At 55.5% G+C, this 21586-nt stretch overlaps 2 protein-coding genes across 2 annotated transcripts in view; one reads left to right on the top strand and one right to left on the bottom strand.

Annotated features, from left to right (window-relative positions):
* Znf629 (zinc finger protein 629) overlaps positions 1-7568 on the top strand; it is an 8787-nt gene extending 1219 nt beyond the window's left edge. The window contains exons 3-4 of the mRNA XM_013504772.1: positions 27-6086; positions 7147-7568. Of these exons, the coding sequence (XP_013360226.1) occupies positions 27-2024 (1998 nt within the window). The 3' untranslated portion in view covers positions 2025-6086; positions 7147-7568. The remainder of the gene's footprint in view (positions 1-26; positions 6087-7146) is intronic.
* A 429-nt stretch (positions 7569-7997) lies between these two features.
* On the bottom strand, positions 7998-21520 carry Rnf40 (ring finger protein 40, E3 ubiquitin protein ligase). The gene is made up of 20 exons (XM_005405275.1): positions 21414-21520; positions 21101-21305; positions 20097-20264; positions 19826-19967; positions 18410-18616; positions 17140-17261; positions 16902-17048; positions 16735-16809; positions 15842-15961; positions 15580-15759; positions 15274-15409; positions 14214-14335; positions 13704-14128; positions 13505-13622; positions 13252-13401; positions 12846-13058; positions 12636-12761; positions 10818-10958; positions 10603-10704; positions 7998-9240 (listed from the first exon to the last, which is right to left on the bottom strand). Exons 2-20 carry the CDS (start codon positions 21230-21232, stop codon positions 9064-9066), a joined length of 3003 nt encoding a protein of 1000 aa, XP_005405332.1. The 5' UTR covers positions 21233-21305; positions 21414-21520; the 3' UTR covers positions 7998-9063.
* Between the last annotated feature and the right edge of the window lie 66 nt (positions 21521-21586).

Here is a 21586-nt window from a genome sequence, read left to right as displayed (position 1 = left end):
CCTACAAGTGCCCCGACTGCGGCAAGTGCTTCAGCTGGAGCTCCAACCTGGTGCAGCACCAGCGCACGCACACGGGCGAGAAGCCCTACAAGTGCACGGAGTGCGAGAAGGCCTTCACCCAGAGCACCAACCTCATCAAGCACCAGCGCTCGCACACGGGCGAGAAGCCCTACAAGTGCAGCGAGTGCCGGCGGGCCTTCTACCGCAGCTCGGACCTCATCCAGCACCAGGCCACGCACACGGGCGAGAAGCCCTACAAGTGCCCCGAGTGCGGCAAGCGCTTCGGCCAGAACCACAACCTCCTGAAGCACCAGAAGATCCACGCCGGCGAGAAGCCCTACCGCTGCACGGAGTGCGGCAAGAGCTTCATCCAGAGCTCGGAGCTCACCCAGCACCAGCGCACGCACACGGGCGAGAAGCCCTACGAATGCCTCGAGTGCGGCAAGAGCTTCGGCCACAGCTCCACGCTCATCAAGCACCAGCGCACCCACCTGCGCGAGGACCCCTTCAAGTGCCCCGTGTGCGGCAAGACCTTCACCCTGAGCGCCACGCTGCTGCGGCACCAGCGCACGCACACGGGCGAGCGGCCCTACAAGTGCCCCGAGTGCGGCAAGAGCTTCAGCGTGAGCTCCAACCTCATCAACCACCAGCGCATCCACCGAGGCGAGCGGCCCTACATCTGCGCCGACTGCGGCAAGAGCTTCATCATGAGCTCCACGCTCATCCGCCACCAGCGCATCCACACGGGCGAGAAGCCCTACAAGTGCTCCGACTGCGGCAAGAGCTTCATCCGCAGCTCGCACCTCATCCAGCACCGCCGCACGCACACCGGCGAGAAGCCCTACAAGTGCCCGGAGTGCGGCAAGAGCTTCAGCCAGAGCTCCAACCTCATCACGCATGTGCGCACGCACATGGACGAGAACCTCTTCGTGTGCTCCGACTGCGGGAAGGCCTTCTTGGAGGCCCACGAGCTGGAGCAGCACCGGGTGGTCCACGAGAGGGGCAAGACCCCTGCCCGCAGGGCTCAGGGTGACTCCGTGCTGGGGCTCGGGGACCCCGCCCTGCTGACCCCACCGCCCGGAGCCAAACCCCACAAGTGTCTGGTCTGCGGCAAGGGCTTCAACGACGAGGGGATCTTCATGCAGCACCAGAGGATCCACATCGGAGAAAACCCCTACAAAAATGCAGACGGTCACATCACACACCCAGCTCCCAAACCTCCTCAGTTCCGACCGCCAAGGCTCCCTTTTGGAGGGAATTCCTACCCGGGTGCTGTGGAGGGCAAAGCTGACCACGCAGGCCAGTCCCTTAAGGTGGCAGAGGGTCAGGAGGGCTTCAGCCAGAGGCTGGGGCTGCTCTCCTCCAAGTCCTACATTTGCTCCCACTGTGGAGAAAGCTTCCTGGATCGCGCTGTGCTTGTCCAACATCAGCTCACCCATGGCAGTGAAAAGCCTTTTCTCTTTCCCGACTGTAGGACTGGCGCAGGGGAAGGGCCAGGGGCAGGCGCAGGCCCCAGTCCTTTCCTAAGTGGAAAACCCTTTAAATGCCCCGAATGCAAAAAAAGCTTTGGTCTCAGCTCTGAGCTGCTGCAGCACCAGAAAGTCCACGCAGGCAGGAAATCCCAGAAGAGTTCTGAGCTGGGGAAGGGCTCTGAGCTGGGAAAGAGCTCTTCGGTCCTGCTGGAGCACCTCAGGAGCCCTCTGGGGGCCAGACCCTACGGCTGCTCCGACTGCGGGGCCTCCTTCCCAGATCGGCTGGCTCTCCTCCGGCACCAGGAAACACACACCCAAGAAAAGTCCCCCAAATCCAAGGACCCCCTGCCAGAGCCAGCCACCCTGTCCACGAGCCAGGAAGGCGAGGGGGCGGCCTCCAGCCCCACGGGAAGTGGCAGCCACAGGGAAGGGGGAAGCCCCAAAACCCCCTCAGAAGAAAAGCCCTACTTGTGCCCGGAGTGTGGAGACGGCTTCACAGAAGTCGCAGCCCTCCTCCTCCACAGGAGCTGCCATCCTGGTGTCTCCCTGTGAAACGAGTCTGGAGACCAGGACCTCTCTCTCCTGAGAGGAACCCTGGACCCCGCCCCCTAAAAATCGTGGAGAAAGGAGGTCAACCCTGTCAGACTGTAGGGAAATGGAGGATGAACCCTGGGAAAAAGTGTTTTTTACATCAGTCATGAGAAACCCTAGACAATTTTTGGTGGGAACCACTTAAAAGGCAGTAGAGAAAAACTGTTGAGTTAGAAACCTATAAATATATAGGACAAACAAATGAAAGCCCTTTAAGTCTGTAGCAGAAAACCCTATAAACCATAGTGGATAAAAGCCCTATTAATTGTAGGAAGAGGTCTCAATACGTCTCTAGGCAACCCCATAACTGTATCGAAATCCTCAAACTCCTTATCAAAATTCGAGAGGGTCGGGAAGGGCAGGAAATACCACATGGCCTTGAATCAGGAGGGCGACCCTCAAGTGTGGGAAGTGCACCTGACACCCCTGTCCCCAGTGCTGCCTCCTGCGCGAGTGTGGGAGGGAGCCCCTCCCCCGCAGTCGTGGACCTTACCCTGGGGAGAATTCTCAGCTGAAGAATAGTGTGGGGACGGGTGCAACTGGAGAAGGAAGAGAACAGGAGGAAAGTAAGTGATGAGGAGCTTCGGAACCCATAGAGGAAAAGAGACTAGGAAGAAAAAGCCCAGCTCGCTGCACCGGGGGGTTCCTTGGGACACGAGGCCAACCTTAGAAGTATATGTGTGAGGGAATAGGCCCACGGAGTCCGTTACTACCCAGAACCCAAAATGAGGAAGAAAACAAATTATGTCAAACCTTGTTAAAGGCTGAAGTTTGGGGTGGATTTTTTTTTTTTTAACTTTTTAAGTGTAAGAATACTGAGAGGCCACCACAAAAATTCGAGGGGATTTCCGCTAGATTCACTTTGAAGGAAGCAGACCAAGGTGGAGAAACTGTTCCAGTGGAACCCAGTAAACGCCAGGCCAGTTTCTCTCCTTTCCGGGACCTTGTTAAACTGCAAGTACAAGCAGATCCAGCTCAGGCCACCAGGCAGGACCCCTCTTTTCCCCAGGCTAGCTGGAGACATCTAAGAGGCCTCTAGGTCGGAGGGGGCCTCTGCCACTTTCTCAGGTCTCACGGTCAGGTTTTTTCCTAAAATCTAACTGCCACCAGTCTTGCTGCCGTGGCAGCCCATTTCCTCAAATTCTGTCCTCAGTGAAGAGGGAGAACTGCTGCTAGTCAACCTCCAAAGAATAAATTCCTTCAGAGACTCAAGGTTTGTGTGTGGTTGTCCTCCCTAGACTTCTCTGAGCAAGAGCCATTTATGAGTGCTCTGTGCTGATGGCAAGATGACAGGATACAGAGCTTGGATTAGCCAGCAACCTGCTTTCAACCTCAGCCCTTCCTGTGCGCTGGACCACAGATCCCTGAAGAATCCACAGAAGCCTGACCACCTTCCTCAGCCTGGTATCTGCAGCTCTGAGGTGGGACGACCATCCTGATCATGGCCTTGGGAAGGGACAGAGTCTACGCTCCTCTCTCCTTAGCCAGAAACCTTCAGAGGGAAGTGGAAGGACGGGAGATACTCTCCTGCCAGGCCCAGCTCACATGACACACAGACACACCTTTCATAAACTCAGCCAGACCTGCTCACGTGAGGGGCAGTGTGACAAGAGACAGTTACTCTAAAATGGTTGGAGAGAGAAAACTCTTGAGAGAAACATCTGCCACCAGGATGCCCCCTGGCCCTGGAGACTCTTAAAGATGGAGAGGAATCCAGTCACTGTGGGTCGGAAAGGAAGTGCTCCCTGACAAAGTGCTAGCACCAGTGACAGACTGTCTGGAAGTAGGACTGAGATGCCAGGTGAAGTGGCCCTTCAGGAGTTGTGTGTGGAGAGAGAGGTGACCTGGACTCCTGCAAAGCTATGGAAGAGACCTCGATTCCATTGCCTAGAAGTTCAAAAGATGAAAACGTTTCACCCTTCACCTATCCTGCCCCCAAAGGGATAACGCTCAGATTTTAAAGGCCCCAGATCTAGAACACTGAGGGAGAAATGTCCAGGCCTTCGTGATTGTGGGGAAAGCCTTGTTAGCATCTGCCTGATGCCCCATCCCACCCAAGCGCCAGGTAGGAGAGCACCACTGAGCGGGGAGGAGCCTGGCTGCAAATCTCCAGTGACAGATGTCAGCAAAGGGAGTGTCCCTGCAAGACAAGGAGATAAGTTCTCCCAGTCTAAGCAGATTTGTCTCCAAGATGGTAGCAGAAACCAAGATGTAGAGACAAAGCCCTTGTAATGCTAGAAGCAGGTTCCCTCAGACACAAGTCTGAGAATCTGTCCCCAGGAGGGTGTTGGGGAGCAGCTTTTGGGGCTCAGGTCATTCTGGGGGGAGGTGGTCAGTATAGCTGAGGCCAGCTGTAGCCTACTGAGGACTAGGGTGTAGCATACATAGTAGGATGCTCGCATGTTGGGGGAAGGGTGAGGGCTACGAGTCTTGGCTCTGGTGCTGAACGGATGTCGTGGGCATGAGCAGTGGGGACTGGGGCTTCCTAGTGGAAAAGGGGCAGAATCAGACCTCTGCATGGCCTGTGTCCATTTGCCCACCTCCCTCAACTCCTTTAGTCAGCTGCTTCCCTACCAGAGCCAGTTGGGAGGAAGCCATCTTGGGAGGAACTACGCAGGGGGGAGGCAGCGTTCAGGGCGCCTCTGACTAGCTCAGGCGAAGGCCAAGGGGCCGAGGCGCTTGCCTGACGGGACGAAGTATGGACAGTGCAATGTAATCCAAACCTCTCCTCCAGCTCCACACCAGCCCACAGCCCTCTCGGGAGGAGGAGTCACTGGTGACAGGGGAGGGAAGAAAAGGATCAGAGCTTAGGGTGAAACTTGAAACTCCTGTGGCTGTGGAGGTCAGATGGGGGAACTCGAAAGAACTGGGCATGAATCCGGAAGGGGGAGGCACTTGAGACCAAGAGGTGGGGTTCCATGACCCCTGCCCTGAGGTGAACAGCTGCCGCACTCCTCTGCCCCTGTGAGGAAAGCCCCGCTCCCCTGACTCGTCCCCGCGGTGTGAAAAGGCCCCACTTGTGAGTGTTGTGTGTCAATAACATTGTTGTGTCACTGGTGGTCCTGTTGATTAGTTCAAGAGAATAAAGGGAATAAGATTTCCCAGGTGTTTTTATCTTCTCATTCAGCCTAGCACAAGCTCTGAGCCAAGGCCCGTCATCAGCGCAGGCCGTCCCACCCTTTTCCCAGGTGTCCCACGATTGTGCCCAGGGCCTCCCTGGGATAAACTGAGGGCTTTATGAAATTTTAAACGTATCCCCCAGAAGGACGGGGAGGAACCTGATGAGCTGGTGGCACAGCCACACAGCTCGTGTCAGTGCCTGGCTTTGACACCAGCACAACGGGCTGGCTGCTGGGTGACTGACCGGTTACTGACAGGGGCCACCTGACCAGCCCCAGGGAGCCGGAGGGAGGCCTCTGGCTAATCATCCACACCCTCCCACGGGTGCCACAGCTCCTAAGGTGTTCCAGAAACTGGCAGGCACCTCTCTTAACTCCTTTGGGTTCTGGGCCCTTGAGGAGAGATGGGGGAGCCCTGACTCATCCTCTCGGCCCGAGTCAGCCCACTGGCTCCCACCACGTGGAAACACGGAGGCTCGGGGAAGCACCGCCACTTGCCCCAAAGCCACAGAAGTTCAAGCAGGCTCTGCCCCGCCCAGCCTCTCCTCCCCGTGGTGGGGCCTGCCTGGGCCTGGCGTGAGCTCTGCTGTCTGGGCCAGTTGGGGCAACTCCAGGTGATCCCCAGGCCCAGCCTGCTTTGGTGCTGCATCTCACCTGTCACCTGCCTCTGTCATCCTCATAAGGGACTCTCACCCTAGGCAGGAAGGCGAGTCTGACTCAGACCCAGGGCAGTCTGTCTGTCTGTCCATTCCTTTCCCTGCCCAGAAAGTCAGGGGGTCCAGGAGGATGGGCGGAGGGACTTGTCTTGCATAGGGAAGTAATGAACGTTTCTCCACAGTCCCTGGGTTTCAAGCCCGGGAACACCGAGGTGCATTAGCGTTGTGCTAAAGGCGTCCTCAGCAAGGTGAGGGAATCACAGGGAGGAAGTAGGTCTGGCTCGACACTCAGCAAAGCAGCTGATGTTGCTCTGAGCAAGGTGACTTGGGAGTAAGTGACCTGAGGGATGACCGTCTCAGGAACTGGGACTCCTGTGTCCGGAGGCCAGGAGTTGCGGGGAGGGAGGCAGGCGACACACACAGGTAAGAGCAGAGAGATGGCTGAGGGAGGTAAGGTTAGAAAAAGGCCAGAAAGTGGGGTGTCTTGTTCTTAAGGAAGAGGGGCCATTGGGCGATTGTGTGTGCCATGTCCCTCTCCCCCTGAGAAAAGTAATTTTCAAGGTCTGGAGGATTTGGGCCTTAGCAGCTTAGCTATAGCTGGGGCCATGGATAAACACAGCAGAGGAGAAAGGGGGTCTGGAGGGGGTCTGGTTTAGGACAGAAGGAGAGAAGCAACAGAAGGCCCTGAGCATAAGAAACTAGGGAATGTGGCTCTGCAGGAACCAGGGGAGGTTCTAGGAGCGGTCCCTGGCAGATGCTCTGCTCCAGTCGTGAGTTCTAGCCTGGATAAAGAAGGCAAGCCCACCGCTGAGGCAGCCTCACTCCCGAGAGACCAGCCAAGGTCAGCGCCGGCCGAAGAGCAGCTTTGGCGGGCTTATCCCTGGGGCCAGGCCTACCACAGCCAGCCTGCTGGGTCTCCTGGGGTTAGAAGGGCTCGGACTTCCCAGGCAGAGAGGCCTGAATGACCATTAAGAAGCCAGCGAGGCTTCTTGGTAAGCCAAGGTTCACGGAGGGTTCCTTTGTGCCTCGAGTCCGTGTTTGCTCCCTTGGAGGCCCACTTTACTATCAGGCCGAGGACCAACGGGGAGTTCTTAGCCCCGCCCTCCGACGTGGAGGCTGGCCTTCAGGGAAGACACGTCCAGGTACTTGCACTGACTCAAGCAGCCCGCTCCAGGTGACTCCCGAGAAGGGGTCGTGCTGGGAGAGGACGGGCTGAGCCCCGCGCCGGGCCCAGAGCTCCCATCGCACGGGTCCGCGCCGCTGGCGTAGACGGCTGCACCTCTGTGACGCAATCCTGCTTTTCCGCAGCCTTGGCACTGCCGCGCCCCGTCCGCGCACAACTCCTTCGGCCCCGATGTCCTCGCCCGCTGCGGCACGTGGCTCCGCCAGCGTGCCCGTCGCCACCAACGCCGCGCCGGAGGTCACCGCAGCCCGCGCCTCCGTCTCCAGCCCAACATGGTGCAGCCGTGGCGACCCCGCTGAAACGCCGGGAGCTGGATGGGGCCCGAGAGCGGACAAGGCTGCCAGTTCCCCCGGACCCGGGACCTCTGAGATGGCGGCGGGGACCCCGGAGAGCGCGGCCAACGACAAGTCAGCCGCCACCGCCTCGACCCCGGCCAGCACTGGCCCAAGGTCCAGCTCCAGCACCCCCGCGGCGATGGCCTCGCCCGCGGGCCCCCTAGCGTGCTGAACCGAGGCGTGAGCAGGCGTTAATGAAGGAGGTCACCGGCTGAGGCGTCCCAAGTCTGTGTGCTGGTGGGGTGGGGGCGGTGAAACCTCCGAGGACCATCGGCTTTCCGTCGGCACAGCCCGGCAACCTGCTCCCCGAAACCTGCCAGTGCCCTGCGCGAGACTACACTTCCCAGGTTGCAGCCTGCGCCGCAGCAGCCAATGACCGCCGAGGGCGTGGCCAGCCGGGGGTGGGGGTGGGGAAGAGGGAGTACTCGAGGAGCTCAGCTGCGGCTGCTCCTTGGGCATTCAGTACGTGCAGTCGCCCTTCCTCCGCCCTCTCCCAGGGGGGCTCCCTCACCACCACTGAGCTTAAGCCCAACTCAGCTATCAGGACGGGCAGGAGTGTTTTTCATATAAGCCCAGGCCTCCGCCCAGGTCCACCCCGAAGAAGGCGAGTGCCGGACAGACATAGCAGCGAAACCTGGGACTGCATTTGGTGCACGCGTCTGGCTACTCTGGCTGTAGGCCAAGGGTTGCACATTTATTCCTAACAATGGACAGCCTATACAAGACATCTCTAGAGCAGAGGCTGAGTCCAAGTACATCCCTGCACCTGCCTGTCCGGAGCCACTCCCAGGCTCCCTGGTGCTGACTTCACAGCCCATGAAGTTGGCCTGGGCAGGCAGCACAGGAAGCATCATGGTTACAGGCTCAGCCACTGGGTGCTGGGCAAAGTTCTTCTACCTGGAATGATCCGAAGTTGGCCCAGCAGCTGGGACTAGTCTGTCACATCTGGGAAGTTTCACCTCCACTGCAGTTAAGGCCACCAGGATGAAAAGGGTTAGGGCCAGGGAGCCGGTGGAGCTGTGGGATGCATGGGTTGGGGGGGTACGTGGGCTTGGCAAAGAACCACATTCGGAGGGACGTTAGAATATAAACTAGTGGGCTCAATTCGGCACTCCTGAGGAGCAGGGACCCCAGCAACTGCACAGCTTCCCAGAGGAAGAGGGGAGCGCCTCTAGGAGGGGTGGTCCTCTCAGGCCACAGCCCTGTCTGGGGAATGCCTCAGGAAGGATGGCAGCCCTACCCAGGTGGGGACAGGGTGGGGGTGAGGGGTAGTGGGTGGAGAAAGTCTCCAAAGGGCCCTAGGGCCTAGTCTCAAGCAAGGGGCAGAAGGCCTGGCCCACCTCTGGTCCTCACTGTGCGTGTGTTGGCAGGCGGTGAGGCTCCTCCGGGGCAGGATAGAGCCTGGGGAATTTTCCCCGTAGGACTAGGATGGATCCATGGGGATAGAACAGGGTTAGAGCCAGTTTCCAAGCTCTACAAGTGCTCTGGGCCCCCAGGAGTGGCCTCTAGGCTGCAGCTGACCTTCAGGAAAACATGGGAGTCGAGCCTGATTCCACTCCCATAGCATGCACCAGGGCCCCCAAACCAACTAGACGGGCAGGGACTGGGCCCACAAGGTCTGGGATGGAACCACTGCACCTGGGCGGGGAAGGACCAGGGGCACAGCCCCCACGGTCTGGGTGTTCCAGAATCCCCTGAGTGTCAAGTTCAGCTGATGTAGATACGGTGGAAGTCATGGGCACCGAAGGCCGCGTTGCACTTGGGGCACTTCCTCTGGCGGGCCTCGTAGCGGCCCCGCACGCACTCGAAGCAGAAAACGTGGAAGCACTTGGTGAGGACTGCGTCCTTCTTGCGGGTGTTACAGCAGGGGCAGGTCAACCGCGCCTGGACCAGGCAAAGGCATCAGCTTTGGAACAACTCTGACGGTGCCCAGACCCTACGCTGGCAGCAGGCGGTGACTGAGGCTAAGACCACCACACAGCAGATGCGCCCCATACTCACCATGATCTTGGAGCTGCAAAGGCCTGGACAATGAGTGAGGAACTGAGGCTAAGGTCTCCAAGTCTGAATTCTCCCAAGGACAAGGACCAGCCCAGAATCTTTGGCACTCAGGCTTTATCACCTGCCCCACTGGCTTTCTCTGGCCAAACCCCCACCCAAGCTACATTCCCTTCACCTGCACCTGTTAGCGCCGGTTAGGCAGGGCAGTGCGATTAGAAACGTGCTATTCCTTCCCTCAGCTGGGCCCAGCCCTGGTGTGACACAGTGGGTCTTCAGCCTGAGCCTTGCTTCTACCACTGCGAGGTCTTGCCTCCCACACCAGGCGAGAACAGACTCGCCACTGCCCAGCACTGCTCCGACCCACTCTGCAGTCCACCCCGGCCCAGCCTTTCGCCTCCAGAGGCCCCGCAGGCACCGTCCCAGCGCCCACTCCTCCAGGCTTCCTGACTGCAAAGTAGGTATCATTTACCTTGTTTTGCAAACCGGGAACCCAGGAGTTTGCTCCAGTGTCTCACTTGCCCTCACTCCAGGCCCAAATCCAAGCGTCTCTGCCTCCTAGGTGGCTCCTAAAGCCACCCACTGTCTCCATACCTGCAGCTAAGTATGCTTTACCTCAGTGGCTGCAGCGAACAACCTCCCTGCTCCGGCCATCATCTCCTTTACCCCAAATCCAGCAGCAAACCTGTCTTTCTCCTGTTCGAAACCCCTTTGTGGGGGTGGTGGTAGAGGGTGTGGTGAGCACGCACGAGACCCTGGCGTTCCCTCTAACATCACCTCTTGGCGGAAACCCACAGCCTTCAATGACTGGCTCATCACGGCCACCTTCCCTTTCTCTCTCCTCCAACCACACCCACCGGCTCTGCCAGCCCACAGCCCTCTCAGCGCAAGGCCTCCACGAGAGCCTTTCCCTCACACTGCCCCCCATCCTCCCTGGTGGGCTCCATCTTCCTCAGGGCGGCCTTGGTGACATTCCTTCCGGGAAGCCTGACTTGCAAGCGCCCAGGAGCCCCTCATCCCCCGGGGAGAACTACCTGGTCGCCCCACCCCAACTGCCTGTCACTTTCAGGAGGTCTGAACCCTCCCGCCACGCCCCAGATCAGGCACCGTGACTGGCACACGGCGGGTGCCCAAGAAATACGTGCTGAGACGCCTGACTCCAGTGTTTTCGCCTACCTTATGCCCAGGGCGCTGAGACCCCCCCCTCCACCTCTCCCAACCCCGCACAGCGCAGCCTAGCGGCCCCACCTTGTACTCCTTAATCTCCTCCTGGAGGATTTCGTCAGCATCTGCATACACCTCCACCTTCCTCTGCTTCTCCAGCTTGCGCCGCAGCCGTGAGATGTCCTCCTGGAGCAGCAGAGAGGAGAGGTCAAGAGTGAGGGCACTCTCGCTCCAGCAGCGTCAGCGCGGCCACACCGGCAACCCTGGCACAGCCTGCCCGCCCTCGCTCAGGCACGCACCTGAGCCCTTTTGAGGTTGAAGCTCTCTTTCTCACGAGCAGCCCGGCTCTCTGCCAGGCAGGGCTGGATCTCTCGAAGACGAGTCTGCACATGCTCCAGCTGCACCTTGAGGTCCTCAGCCAGCTGGGCCGCTTCCACTGCCTGCGGGGGGTGGGGCAGGAAAGAGGAGCCATTTGCTTGACACTGGGGAGCTGCGGTCCATTGACACTGGTGTTAGACTTCCACTGGATCTGCACGCGGGCTGGGCCTGCATCCAGACCCTCAGCCTCACCTCCTCTCCTTTCCCCTCCTCCCTGAACTGTTCCTCTCTGCTCTCTGACCCTCCCCTGGCTCCTCGCTCGGCTCCCCTCAAGCCCTCCAACATACAGTGCCCTCATGTCACCTCCCAAGAAGCTCTCCTACTGTGACCTGTGACAGCATTATTTCATTTGTGGGATTATTAGCTTGTTATCTGCACATCAAGATGAGATGCTTCAGGCTGGGGATACAGCTCAGCAGCACAGTGCCTGCCTGGCAAGTGCAGGGTCCTGGCAAGAGCAAGGTCCAGTACAAGAAAAAACCCCAAAATACTAGAAGCTCTAGCCTTGCCAGGCATGGTGACCTACGCCTATAATCCTGGTACTCGAGAGGCTGAGGCAGGAGGATCGCTGCAAGTTCTAGACGAGCCTAAGCTACAAAGTGAGCTCAAGGCCAGCCTGAACTGCATAGTGAGACCCTATCTCACAAAGACAAAAAAAGAAAAAAAAGCAGCTCTAGCATTGAGTAGAAGGCAGGGACCCTCTTGTTCCCATTGTCAATCCAGGTCTGCTACACAGCAGGAGCATTTAAGAAAATCCTCCCTCTAGGTATGGAGGTGCTTGCCCATAATTTCTGTATTTTGGAAGGCTGAGGCAGGATTGCAACTTTTTTTTTTTTTTTCCGTTTTTGGTTTTTTTCTCCGGTACCGGGAACCGAACTCAAGACCTTGTGCTTGCCAGGCAGGCGCTTTGCCGCTGAGCTAAATCCCCAGCCCCAGGATTGCAACTTTGATTGCAACTCTGAGTAACACCTGAACAAGTCAGCAGGCCCGTTTCAAAATTTAAAAAAGGCTGAAGATACAGCTCAGTGGGAAGGCTTGGGTTCAATCCCAAGTACCACAAAAAGCAAAAAACATCTGAGGAAATAAATTAACTGGAAAGATAACAGCCTGTCAGGAATTTTTTTTCTGAGACAGGAATTAATATGAAAATTAATGTTAACCTTAAGCCTTTACCATAAACTACAAATTTCTTATCTAATACAACTATGTGGCAGGACCAGTTACCCAATGAGTGGTCAGGGTGTGGGTCCTAGAGCTCCACTCTTCCTTAACCAAGTCACCTGGCCTCCTTATGCCATGGTTTTCTCACTTGTGAAATGAGGACAACATAAGCCAGGCGTGGTGGCGCACACCTGTAATCCCAGCCCTCACGAGGCTGAGGCAGGAGGATTGCAGTGAGTTTGAGGCCAGGCTGGGCTACAAAGTGAGTCTAAGGCCAGCCTGCACTACACAGAGAAACCTCGTCTCAAAAAAAAAAAAAAAAAAACAAATCAAAGCAAATGGAGACAACAAAAACCGTCCTGGTAGGATTACTGTGAGATTGCAATGGGATCAAGCAGGGCAAGTGCTGGGCACAGGGTCCCGTGCACAGGGAGGTTTTATACTCAGCAGCCGAGCTGGCCTGTGAGAAGAGGTAGAGCTGCACTTCTCAGCCTCTGCACCAGGTTCTCCAAGCAGAATCAGTGGGGAGGGATGCGAGCCACGGACCTCAGTCTCTTTCCCCGCAGGCCCGGCCTCACCTTCCTCTTGTTGAGCTCCAGGGCCTGGCTGCGCAGAGTCAGCTCTTTCTCCACTCCCCCAAGGCTGCCCTGCAAGGCCCGCTCCTTCTCCTCCAGCTTCTGCACGGTCAACAGCTGGGCATCCACCTGAGGCCGGGTGGGGGGTGCTCAGTGCTGGGGGCCCCATCTATCCAGGGCCACCCTGGGAGCTCCACTCGGGAGTGGCTGTACCTGGGATTTGAGACCAAGAACCTGCTCGCCCAGCTCGTCCTTCTCTTCCCGCAGCAGCTTGTGAATCTGGTTGGCCTTGATCCGCTCTGACATTAGCTTAAAGTTGGCATCGTCCTTTTCTCGCAACTGCTGCAATAGTCGCCCGTTCTGTTCCTGCATGTCCTCAAAAGCCTGGCCTGTCACATCCATCTCTGACAGCAGAGCCTCTTCTTCCTGCGTCAGACGGAAAGGGATTAGGTGAGCACTAGGCGGACAGGATGGCCTCGGAGGAACCACAGGAAAACACAGCGAAGAACCACAGAGCAGAGCCAAACCATCACGGTGTCATCTGCTAGAGGAACCCAACAGAGGGCTAAGGGAATCCCAGTTTCCAGAACCAAGAGGACCGCAAGGGGGGCGGTCGCACCTGCTTTGTGGCACCCAATTTGCGTTGTAAGTGCTCAATCTGCTCCTCTGCCTGCCGAATGCGCCGGAGGGCATCCTCATCTGCAATCTTCTTGCTCTCTCTTCGATCCCTCTCCTCCAGGTCCCGGATGCGACTCCGCAGCTCATCAACCTACAGCCACGCGAGGGAGCTCTGTCACCCTTCCCTGCTGAACTGGGGCTCAGCTCTGGTCAAACGCCTCTCCGCGCGGCCCCCAAGCCCTACCTGCCCTCACCTCAGCCTTAGCCTTGCGCTCAGCTGCCATGAGCTGCACCTTGTCCCGCTGCTCCTTAGGGGCCGACTTGTACATGTCCAGCAGCAGCTTCATCTCCTTCTGGCTCTCCTGGGCCTTCCTGGGGGAGAGCGTGGGAGGCCCAGTAAGTACAGCTTAGGCCACAGGACAGGGACAGGAGAAGACAGCAACAGGGCCTCACTTGAGCTCTGCTCGGAGACCCTTGAGCAGTTCTGACTCCTTCCTCTTGACTTCCTCCACCTTGGCCTTCTCTCGATCGGCCCTTGAGAGAGCTGAGGCTACAGGCAGGGGTCCCAGACCAGGCCCTTCCCGTTCCCGAAGTTCTCGCTTGGGCCTGGTCTCAGGTTCTCGGCCCCGGGAGGAGGGGCCCTGGGCCCCGGGAGTTAGGGACTGGGCATCCTCTTCAGAGGGGACCAGCTCCTCCTTCTTCACTGAGGAGGTAGTAGTGGTGGCGCCAGGCACTAAAGCTATCTCCTTTCTGCTGTCGGGAGTGACAGCGCCTGGCCCACTCTCTTCTTTGCCTGGAGCTGGGGCACTGAGGCCAGAGTCCTCTGGGTGGCCCAGGTTGGGGACGGAGTGGGCAGAGCCACTGGCCTGGGCCCTGAGCTGCAAAGACAGAGGAATAGGAATGAGGTGAGCCAGCGCTCACTGGAGTCTACCCAAGGCTTCTCCTAGGCAACCCTGTCCTCACCTTGCCAATCTCAGCCTGCACTTCTCGAAGCTTCCGCTTATACCGCTGGGCATCCCCTTTCAGCTGGTGGTTGTGATTCTGGAGACTGCTAATCAGGTGGCGCATCTCACGGTTGATAGGCCCTGAAAAGGTTGGGAAGGAAGGGTGAAGACTGGTCCCTGTTAGGGCCCCAACCCCTCGGTAGGGGAAGAGTTAGACAGAGCCAGTACTACCAATGAGACCTTAACGGTATGACGTCATTTAAGCAGATAATGCAGACTCAAGGAAACTCACCCAAAAGTAACTTGCCGATGTGTTTGTATTATTTTTGCCAAGGTAGGATACTTTAAATATCCAAATTTCCTTCAGTGGAACAGATAACTAACATTCACAAACGTTCAATCTCTTTTTAGATTTTTTTTTTTTTTGTCTTTTTGAGACAGGGTCTCGCTATGCAGTTCACGCTGGTCTTGAGCTACTCTGTAGCCCAGGCTGGTCTCAAACTTGCAACGATCCTCCTGCCTCAGCCTCCAAAATGCTGGGATTACAGGCATGTGCCACCATGCCCGGTGCTCTTTTAGATTCTTAAACGTCACCTCGATTACTTGTCTGGTCTACTATGCCAAGCTGCAACACCCTCTGTCCAGCTACTTCCCGACTTCCTTTTGTATTTTATTTTTCTTGGCATCCACCACTATGCACATAAAAACGACTTAGTTTTTCTTTGTTGGAACACTGCTCAAAAATGGCACGGATTCTTCACATTTTCTACAGACATAACTGCAACACCTAGAACAGGCCAGGGTTACAGGGGATACTCCGTCAACCTGTGTAAAACAAATGCATCCAGAAAAAGACACAGGAAGGCCAGAGAACCCCAGGTGGAGGCACAGCTAATATTCTGGCTGTGCCTACTCTAGAGCCGCATCAGCTGGCTGTGACCCTCGCTTCGCCCACGAGCAGTGCAGTCCCTGCGCTCTGTGGGAAGATGAGGCTCAACTTCTTGCATCTGGATGAGCAGCAGCCCCAGCAGGGCCTGCAGCCCAGGTAAGTTACCCCCACGACTGATCCCACCACGTACCTGCCTGCTCGTTGGCCGCCAGGTTCTGTTCAAACTCGATGCGCAGCATCTCATACTCCTTGCGCACCTGGGCCAGCGTGTCCTCCAGCTGGATAACCTCCGTGCGCAGCTTCTTCTGCAGCCCCAGCTCATCACTCTGCGGATTCAAGTGTGAAAGAGCCACACAATTCCACGGCAGGCCTCAGTACCTTAAGAAGAGTCTATTCTCAAGGGACAGAGGGCAGCTACACAGGGCTTCAAACCCCAGAGGTATCTCAGCACTGCAAGTCGGACCGCATCCCCGCTCCATCTGTCCCAGGGCCGCACCTCCATGTGCTCAATGTGTCGCAGGTGGGAGTTCTTGGTGGCCAGCAGCAAGCCCCGGGCCTCATCCAGCTGGGTCTTCACTTGCAGGGACTCATTGTAAAGCAGCGAGAACTGGGCCTGCAGCATGCGGTACTCTCCGGTCTCACGCACCACCTCCTCGGGAAGGCTCCGCAGGGCCACCTAAGGGCAAGGGCGCCCAAGGACTCAGCGATCCAACGCTACTTTGCACACCCAGGGCCTCTCGCTCCCAAACACGGCCCACCTTGAGGCGTTCGTTGGTCCTCACAGCCCCCTGCAGTTCAGCCTGCAGCTTCTCCAGCTCTGCCATGCGGCTATTGGCCAGTTCCTGGTTCTCCTCCAACTCTGCATTCAACATCTCAAACTAAGGAGGGGGAGGGCTGTGGTAGGCAGGACCAGGAGGGGCAGTGTCTTCCCTCACACCCACCACACGTTCTGCCCAAGCTTATGGCGCGGAACACCATGGACTCTGGAGCCACGAATCAAACACTTTCTTCAGGGCTCCCAAACAAGCGGGAGGAAATGCCATGCTGCATGGGGTACTGGACACTGCAAACTAAGGTTTGTAGCTGACAAGGGGCCAGGGAAGTGTCGCTAAAAACCTAAAGAGCAAGCTCAAGTACAGGGAAAAGAAGGCACAGGGACTTCAGAATGCCAATGGAGGCTGGGCGTGGTGGTGCACGCCTGTAAACCCAGCACTTGGGAGGCTGAGGCAGGAGGATTGCAGCGAGTTGGACCTGGACTACAAAGTGAGCTCAAGGCCAGCCTGAACTGCATAGCGAGACCCTGTCTCAAAAAGACCAAAAAAAAAAAAGTGCCAACGGACTCTAGCTCCCATTTACCTCTTTGTGTGTGTGTGTGTGTGTGTGTGTGTGTGTGTGTTACTTATGTGGAACCTACACTCTACTGAAGCTCTGGTTTTAACCTATCCATCCTCTCCAATCTGTCTAGCACTTACTGCTCAGGATTTATTAGCTATGTAAGAATACAACTAAATGAAAGAAGGCTCCGAGAGTGACAGGGAAGGGGCTCAGAGGTCCAGGTTTGCCCTCTATTCTCAGGGGAATTTCAGGGGAGTCTCAAGGACAGGACAGAGAAAAAGCAGTGAGAGGGACGGAGAGGAAGGATGCTGCTCACCTTCTGCATGCTGAGTGTTATCTGGCCGCCCTGGAAGCCTGAGGAGCTCCCAGAAACATAGTACCCAGAGTTGAGCTGCAGAAAAAAGAAAGTGGATGAACACGAAGCACAGGAACTAGGGCCTAGGTTCCCAGCCCCCACTCTATCTGCCTCAGCACCCAGCTTACCTGCTCCAAGGCCTCTGCCAGGTGCTTATTGAGCTTTTGCTCTCGTTTGCGCAGCTTCTCAATATCCCACTGCAGGTCCTCCACCGTTGTCTCCATCTCCAGCACCTTGGTTTCGGCTGATGTCACTTTATCCTGGAACTCAGAGTACTGGGGACGATGGAAGGAAAGATGTTTCCTGAGAGCCTTAGGAAGAACCCTGCCCTGGTTCTAATTCCACTCACAAAAGCTCAACTCCCACCTCCAGTGAGATTCGGTGATGCTTCTCTTGCAGCTGAGTGGCCAAGTCCTGCAGCCGCCGGTTCTCTCGGCCCAGCTCTCGGGTGCGTGCCCGAGCCACCTCACTGGGAGGCTCTCCATCCCCTGGGAAGGTAAGGCCAGATAAGACACAAGCCCCGGGCAAGAGGGTAATGTACCAACTCTCTGGAGTTTGCTATGTGCACCGTGTGATCTATGAGCTGTCTTGCCTATATGTCATACCAGTGTAACAAGTTTTTGTTTTGGTTTTGATTTTTTGAGACAGGATCTTGCTACATATATAGTTCAGGCTGGCCTTGAACTCCTATATCGCTCAGACTGGCTTGGAACTTGTGGCAATCCTCCTGCCTCAGCGTCCTGAGTGCTGGGATCACAGGTATGTGCTACAATACCTAGGTAAAATAAGTTTTGTGGGTTTTTTTTTTTTTATTAAGTTTTTATTCCCAATACACAAAGGAGGAAATCAGTTCAGATAAGACGGCTTTTTGTCTCAAAAGGCCAGACCAGGGAGGAAGAACCACAGATGGGAGAAAGCGGTCAGCAAGCAAAGCCTGTGCCACTGAAGTTTGCACAGCACTAGAGAGGCTGTGGTGGATTGCTGTGAGTTTGAGGCTAGCTGGGGCTACACAATGAGTTCAAGGCCAGCCTGGAGTGAGACCCTGTCTTGATGAAAGGAAGGAAGGGAGGGAGGGAGGGAAGAAAGAAGGAAAGAAGAAAGAAGGAAGGAAGGAAGAGAAGGAGGGGAGAAGGAAGGAAGGGAAAGAAAAGAAGGAAGGAAGGAAGGAAGGAAGGAAGGAAGGAAGGAAGGAAGGAATGAATGAATGAATAGAAGTTAGTTTGCACAAAGTGCTCCAGAGGCTGGTTGTCGTGGTGTACGTCTCTAATCCCAGCACTGGAGAGGCTGAGACAGGAGGACTGCTGCAAGTTTGAGGACAGCTGGGTTACAAAGAGAGTTCAGCCTGAACTATACAGCGAGACCCTGTCTCAAAAAAACAAAAACAAAAGTGCTCCAGAGGCGTGTCCAGCCAGATGAAGGTGATGACCCTACCAGCATCACCTACTCTTCCACTCATCTCTCTAGAGCTCTACTCCAGGAATCCAAGCTGGAATCCTCCATCCACAGAGTAACCTTTTCCCCCAAGAACAGGCTGATTTGTTTCTTGGGGGAATTCTGGGCTCAGGGCATTAGCACAATAGGGGGGCATAAAGATGCAGCGCCACACACATCAAGAGCAGGGCTACAAAGCACTAACCTCGGCTGTATACTCGCTGACAGAGTTCCTCTACCCGGCGCTGTAGGCAGTCTGAGGCCTCTACCAACCGGGACACGGCTGCCTTGGAGAATTCCATCCGGCCCTGGAGCTGCAGCTCCACTTCCTCGCTGCTGCTGGCACCCAGTGCCACCACAAAAGCCAAAGCTGGTTCACTGAGAGGGGGCCTCAACTGCATTGGTACAGGTTCTGCGAGCGACAGACAGACCCTTATGAAAGAAACAGTAGAGCCTACCAATCTGGACCGAGTTCCAGAGTGAGCCCTTCAACAGTCCAGGGCTCGCTCACCACAATCCGTGGTACGCTAATATTCTCCTCTTCATACAAAGACAACCGAAGTTTAGGGAGGTAAAGTCACTTCCTCAAGGCTACAGAGCTGCGAAATCACTTCAAGGAAGCTTCCTCTACCTTCCCAGTTTAACCAGAACCCACAACACACACACACTCACATTTAATTCCTGGCAGGGGCCCTAACACTTTTTACTTATGGTTTAGAATAATTTCCTCCCTCATGACAAGAATATTTCTTTCTACTTGTCTTTGATTTCTTCAAGTCTAGAAAAGTATTAAGTCAATACTCAGGTTTTTTTTTTGTTTGTTTGTTTTTCTCCGGTACCGGGAACCGAACTCACGACCTTGCGCTTGCCAGGCAGGCACTTTTGCCGCTGAGCTAAATCCCCAGCCCAGTATTTTTTTTTTTCTTTTGAGTTACTGGAGAGTAAACCCTGGGCTTCTCTACTAAGCTACATCCTGGTCCTTTTTATGTTTGTTTTGTTTTTTAAGTCAGAATCTTGGTAAGTCGCTGGGCATGGTGGTCCACACTTGTAATCCCAGCACTCAGGAGGCTGAGGCAGGAGGATCGTTGTGAGTTCGAGACCAGCCTGGGCTACAAAATGAGCTCAAGGCCAGCCTGAACTGCACAGTGAGACCCTGACCCAACAAAGAAAAAACATAACGAAATAAAGAAGAATCTTGCTAAATTGCCAATGCTGGCCTTAAAACTGCTTACCTTACCCTCCCACAGAGCTGGAATTACAAGCACATGCCACCAAGCTCAGCCAAGAATACTTTTTGAACTAAAAGGGTAACGATATGAATACAATTATGAATCAAATTAAGATTCTAAGACTTCTGTTCTCGCCCACTGCCTTAACTGCCCACACATGAAATCAATTTTTCAGGGGTAGAGGATGGGATAAGGATTTTAGGAGCACCAAATCAGAAGTCCATTCTTCCCTAGGACCTTTCCTAAAACTTAAAATTCCCGGGGGCTGGGGATTTAGCTCAGCAGCAAAGCGCCTGCCTGGCAAGCGCAAGGTCGTGAGTTCGGTTCCCGGTACTGGAGAAAAACCAAAAACCAAAATAAAAAACTTAAAATTCCCCAGGCTCCGGCCCTACCCCTCAGCTCTGATGTCCCTGGTTCCGTGAGAGGGTTCAAGTCACGTGTTGGCCCTTCCTGGGTCCCAGGTGCCTCTGTCCCTGCAGAGAGGTCCCGCTGGCTCTCATGGCATCGGAGGAGGGTTTCCACAGTTTCATCCAGCTGAAGGGGAAAAGCACCAAAAATGTTATGAATTCCTCGTGCTTTCCAGAATAATTCTCCTCCCAGCAGGGCAATCTGAGAATTGGCAACTGAATCAAGGTCAGGTCTTTGAAAGCAGAGGGCGTCAACCTGGGCCCAGTAGCGATTGACAATGAGGAGAGTGGCGTCATCTGTGGCCTGTCGCTTCTCCAACTTTTCAATTCGTTCTCGGAGTTCATCTTCACAAGCTTGTCGCTGTTCCAATCGCTCCGCTAGTTTCTTGTTCTTGAACTGCAGGACCTTCAAATCCATCTCCTCCTACCAAAAAAAACAAAAGAGATCAAGTATGTATGAGACCAGGTTACAGATCAGCCATACATCACCTGCCTGTCAAGCTCAAGGTCCTGAGTTTCATTTCTGATACCCAGAAAAAAAAAAAAAAAGTATGTGTGTTAAGTAGGTCTCAGAAACTACAACACAGTAGGAAAACAAGCAAAATGAGTAGGAAAGGAATGCTCCTAACTGCCTGCCAACAAGATTTAAAAAGGCTCAACCACCACAGAAAAAGCATCTTGGTTTTGAGGGGGCTCAAGTTTTGCTTCTGCCTCTGCCCTTTTTATTTATTTTCTTTTGGTTTTTTGACTCAAAGTCTTTATTTATTTATTTACTTACTTTTTGTCTTTTTGAGGCAGGGTCTCGCTATGCAGTTCAGGCTGGCCTGGACCTCACTTTGCAGCCCAGGCTGGTCTTGAACTCACAACGATCCTCCTGCCTCAGCCTCCTGAGTGCTGGGATTACAGGTATGCGCCACCACGCCAGGCTAACATCTTAATTTAGTTCAGGCTGGCCCTGAGTTCACTATATAGCTAACCCAGGCTGGCCTCAAATTCGCAAGGACCCTCCTGTAGGCATGCACCACCATGACTGGCTTCCGTCCCTTTCTAAGCCTGACACATCAGGACTCCTGTGGGAAGCTGTTTTTCTATCTGTAAAGGGAAGGCAGATGTCCTGTTCTCGGTTTCCTTCAATAGAACGTGCTATAAAGTGCACTTCGTTAACCCTGGAAACTTGCAGTAAGCTTCTGGGCAATTTGGGCAGAGACCAGTGACAGGAGTCTAGCCAAGTTCCCAGGACCAGGGCAAAAGCCCACGAACCGTGGAAGAAATGCCTCCAAGACGAATGGGCTCGATAAGAGTGGTTGTGGTCTTCTCCTCGCGGTTCAGCTTCTTCTCTGGGGGCCCGGAGCCCCCATCGCCCGCGGCGCGTTTGTTGCCCGGCCCAGACATAGCTGCGGGCAGCGCGGAGCGGCGCAGGATCCCCCGAGGGGCTTCAGGCGAGAGGAAGCAACACTTCCGTTATCTGCAGAAGACAGAACAGAGATGCAGAAGCGGCCAGCCCTCCACAGCCCCGAAACCCTCTCCTATATACACGCAGTGGATCCCGCCCTTACAGCCCGGAGGCCCTCACCGAAACTAGGGTCAACCTAGAGCCTCCATCTTGGATTCCACCGGACGTCACCGGCCTCCTCTGCACAGGGCGCATGCGTCAGAGGCTGCGCCGGATGTGGCGAGAAGTCATTTCCTGTGCTTATTGGTGGCGCTTCGCCCCGCCTCCCGGAGCGTTTGGCTACTTCCTGAACA

Source organism: Chinchilla lanigera, unplaced genomic scaffold (assembly GCF_000276665.1).
Source record: "Chinchilla lanigera isolate Chin_1 unplaced genomic scaffold, ChiLan1.0 scaffold00092, whole genome shotgun sequence".
NCBI classification, from domain to species: domain Eukaryota; kingdom Metazoa; phylum Chordata; class Mammalia; order Rodentia; family Chinchillidae; genus Chinchilla; species Chinchilla lanigera.
Note: the sequence above shows the minus strand (reverse complement) of the source record. Positions and strands in the feature narration are given on the sequence as shown.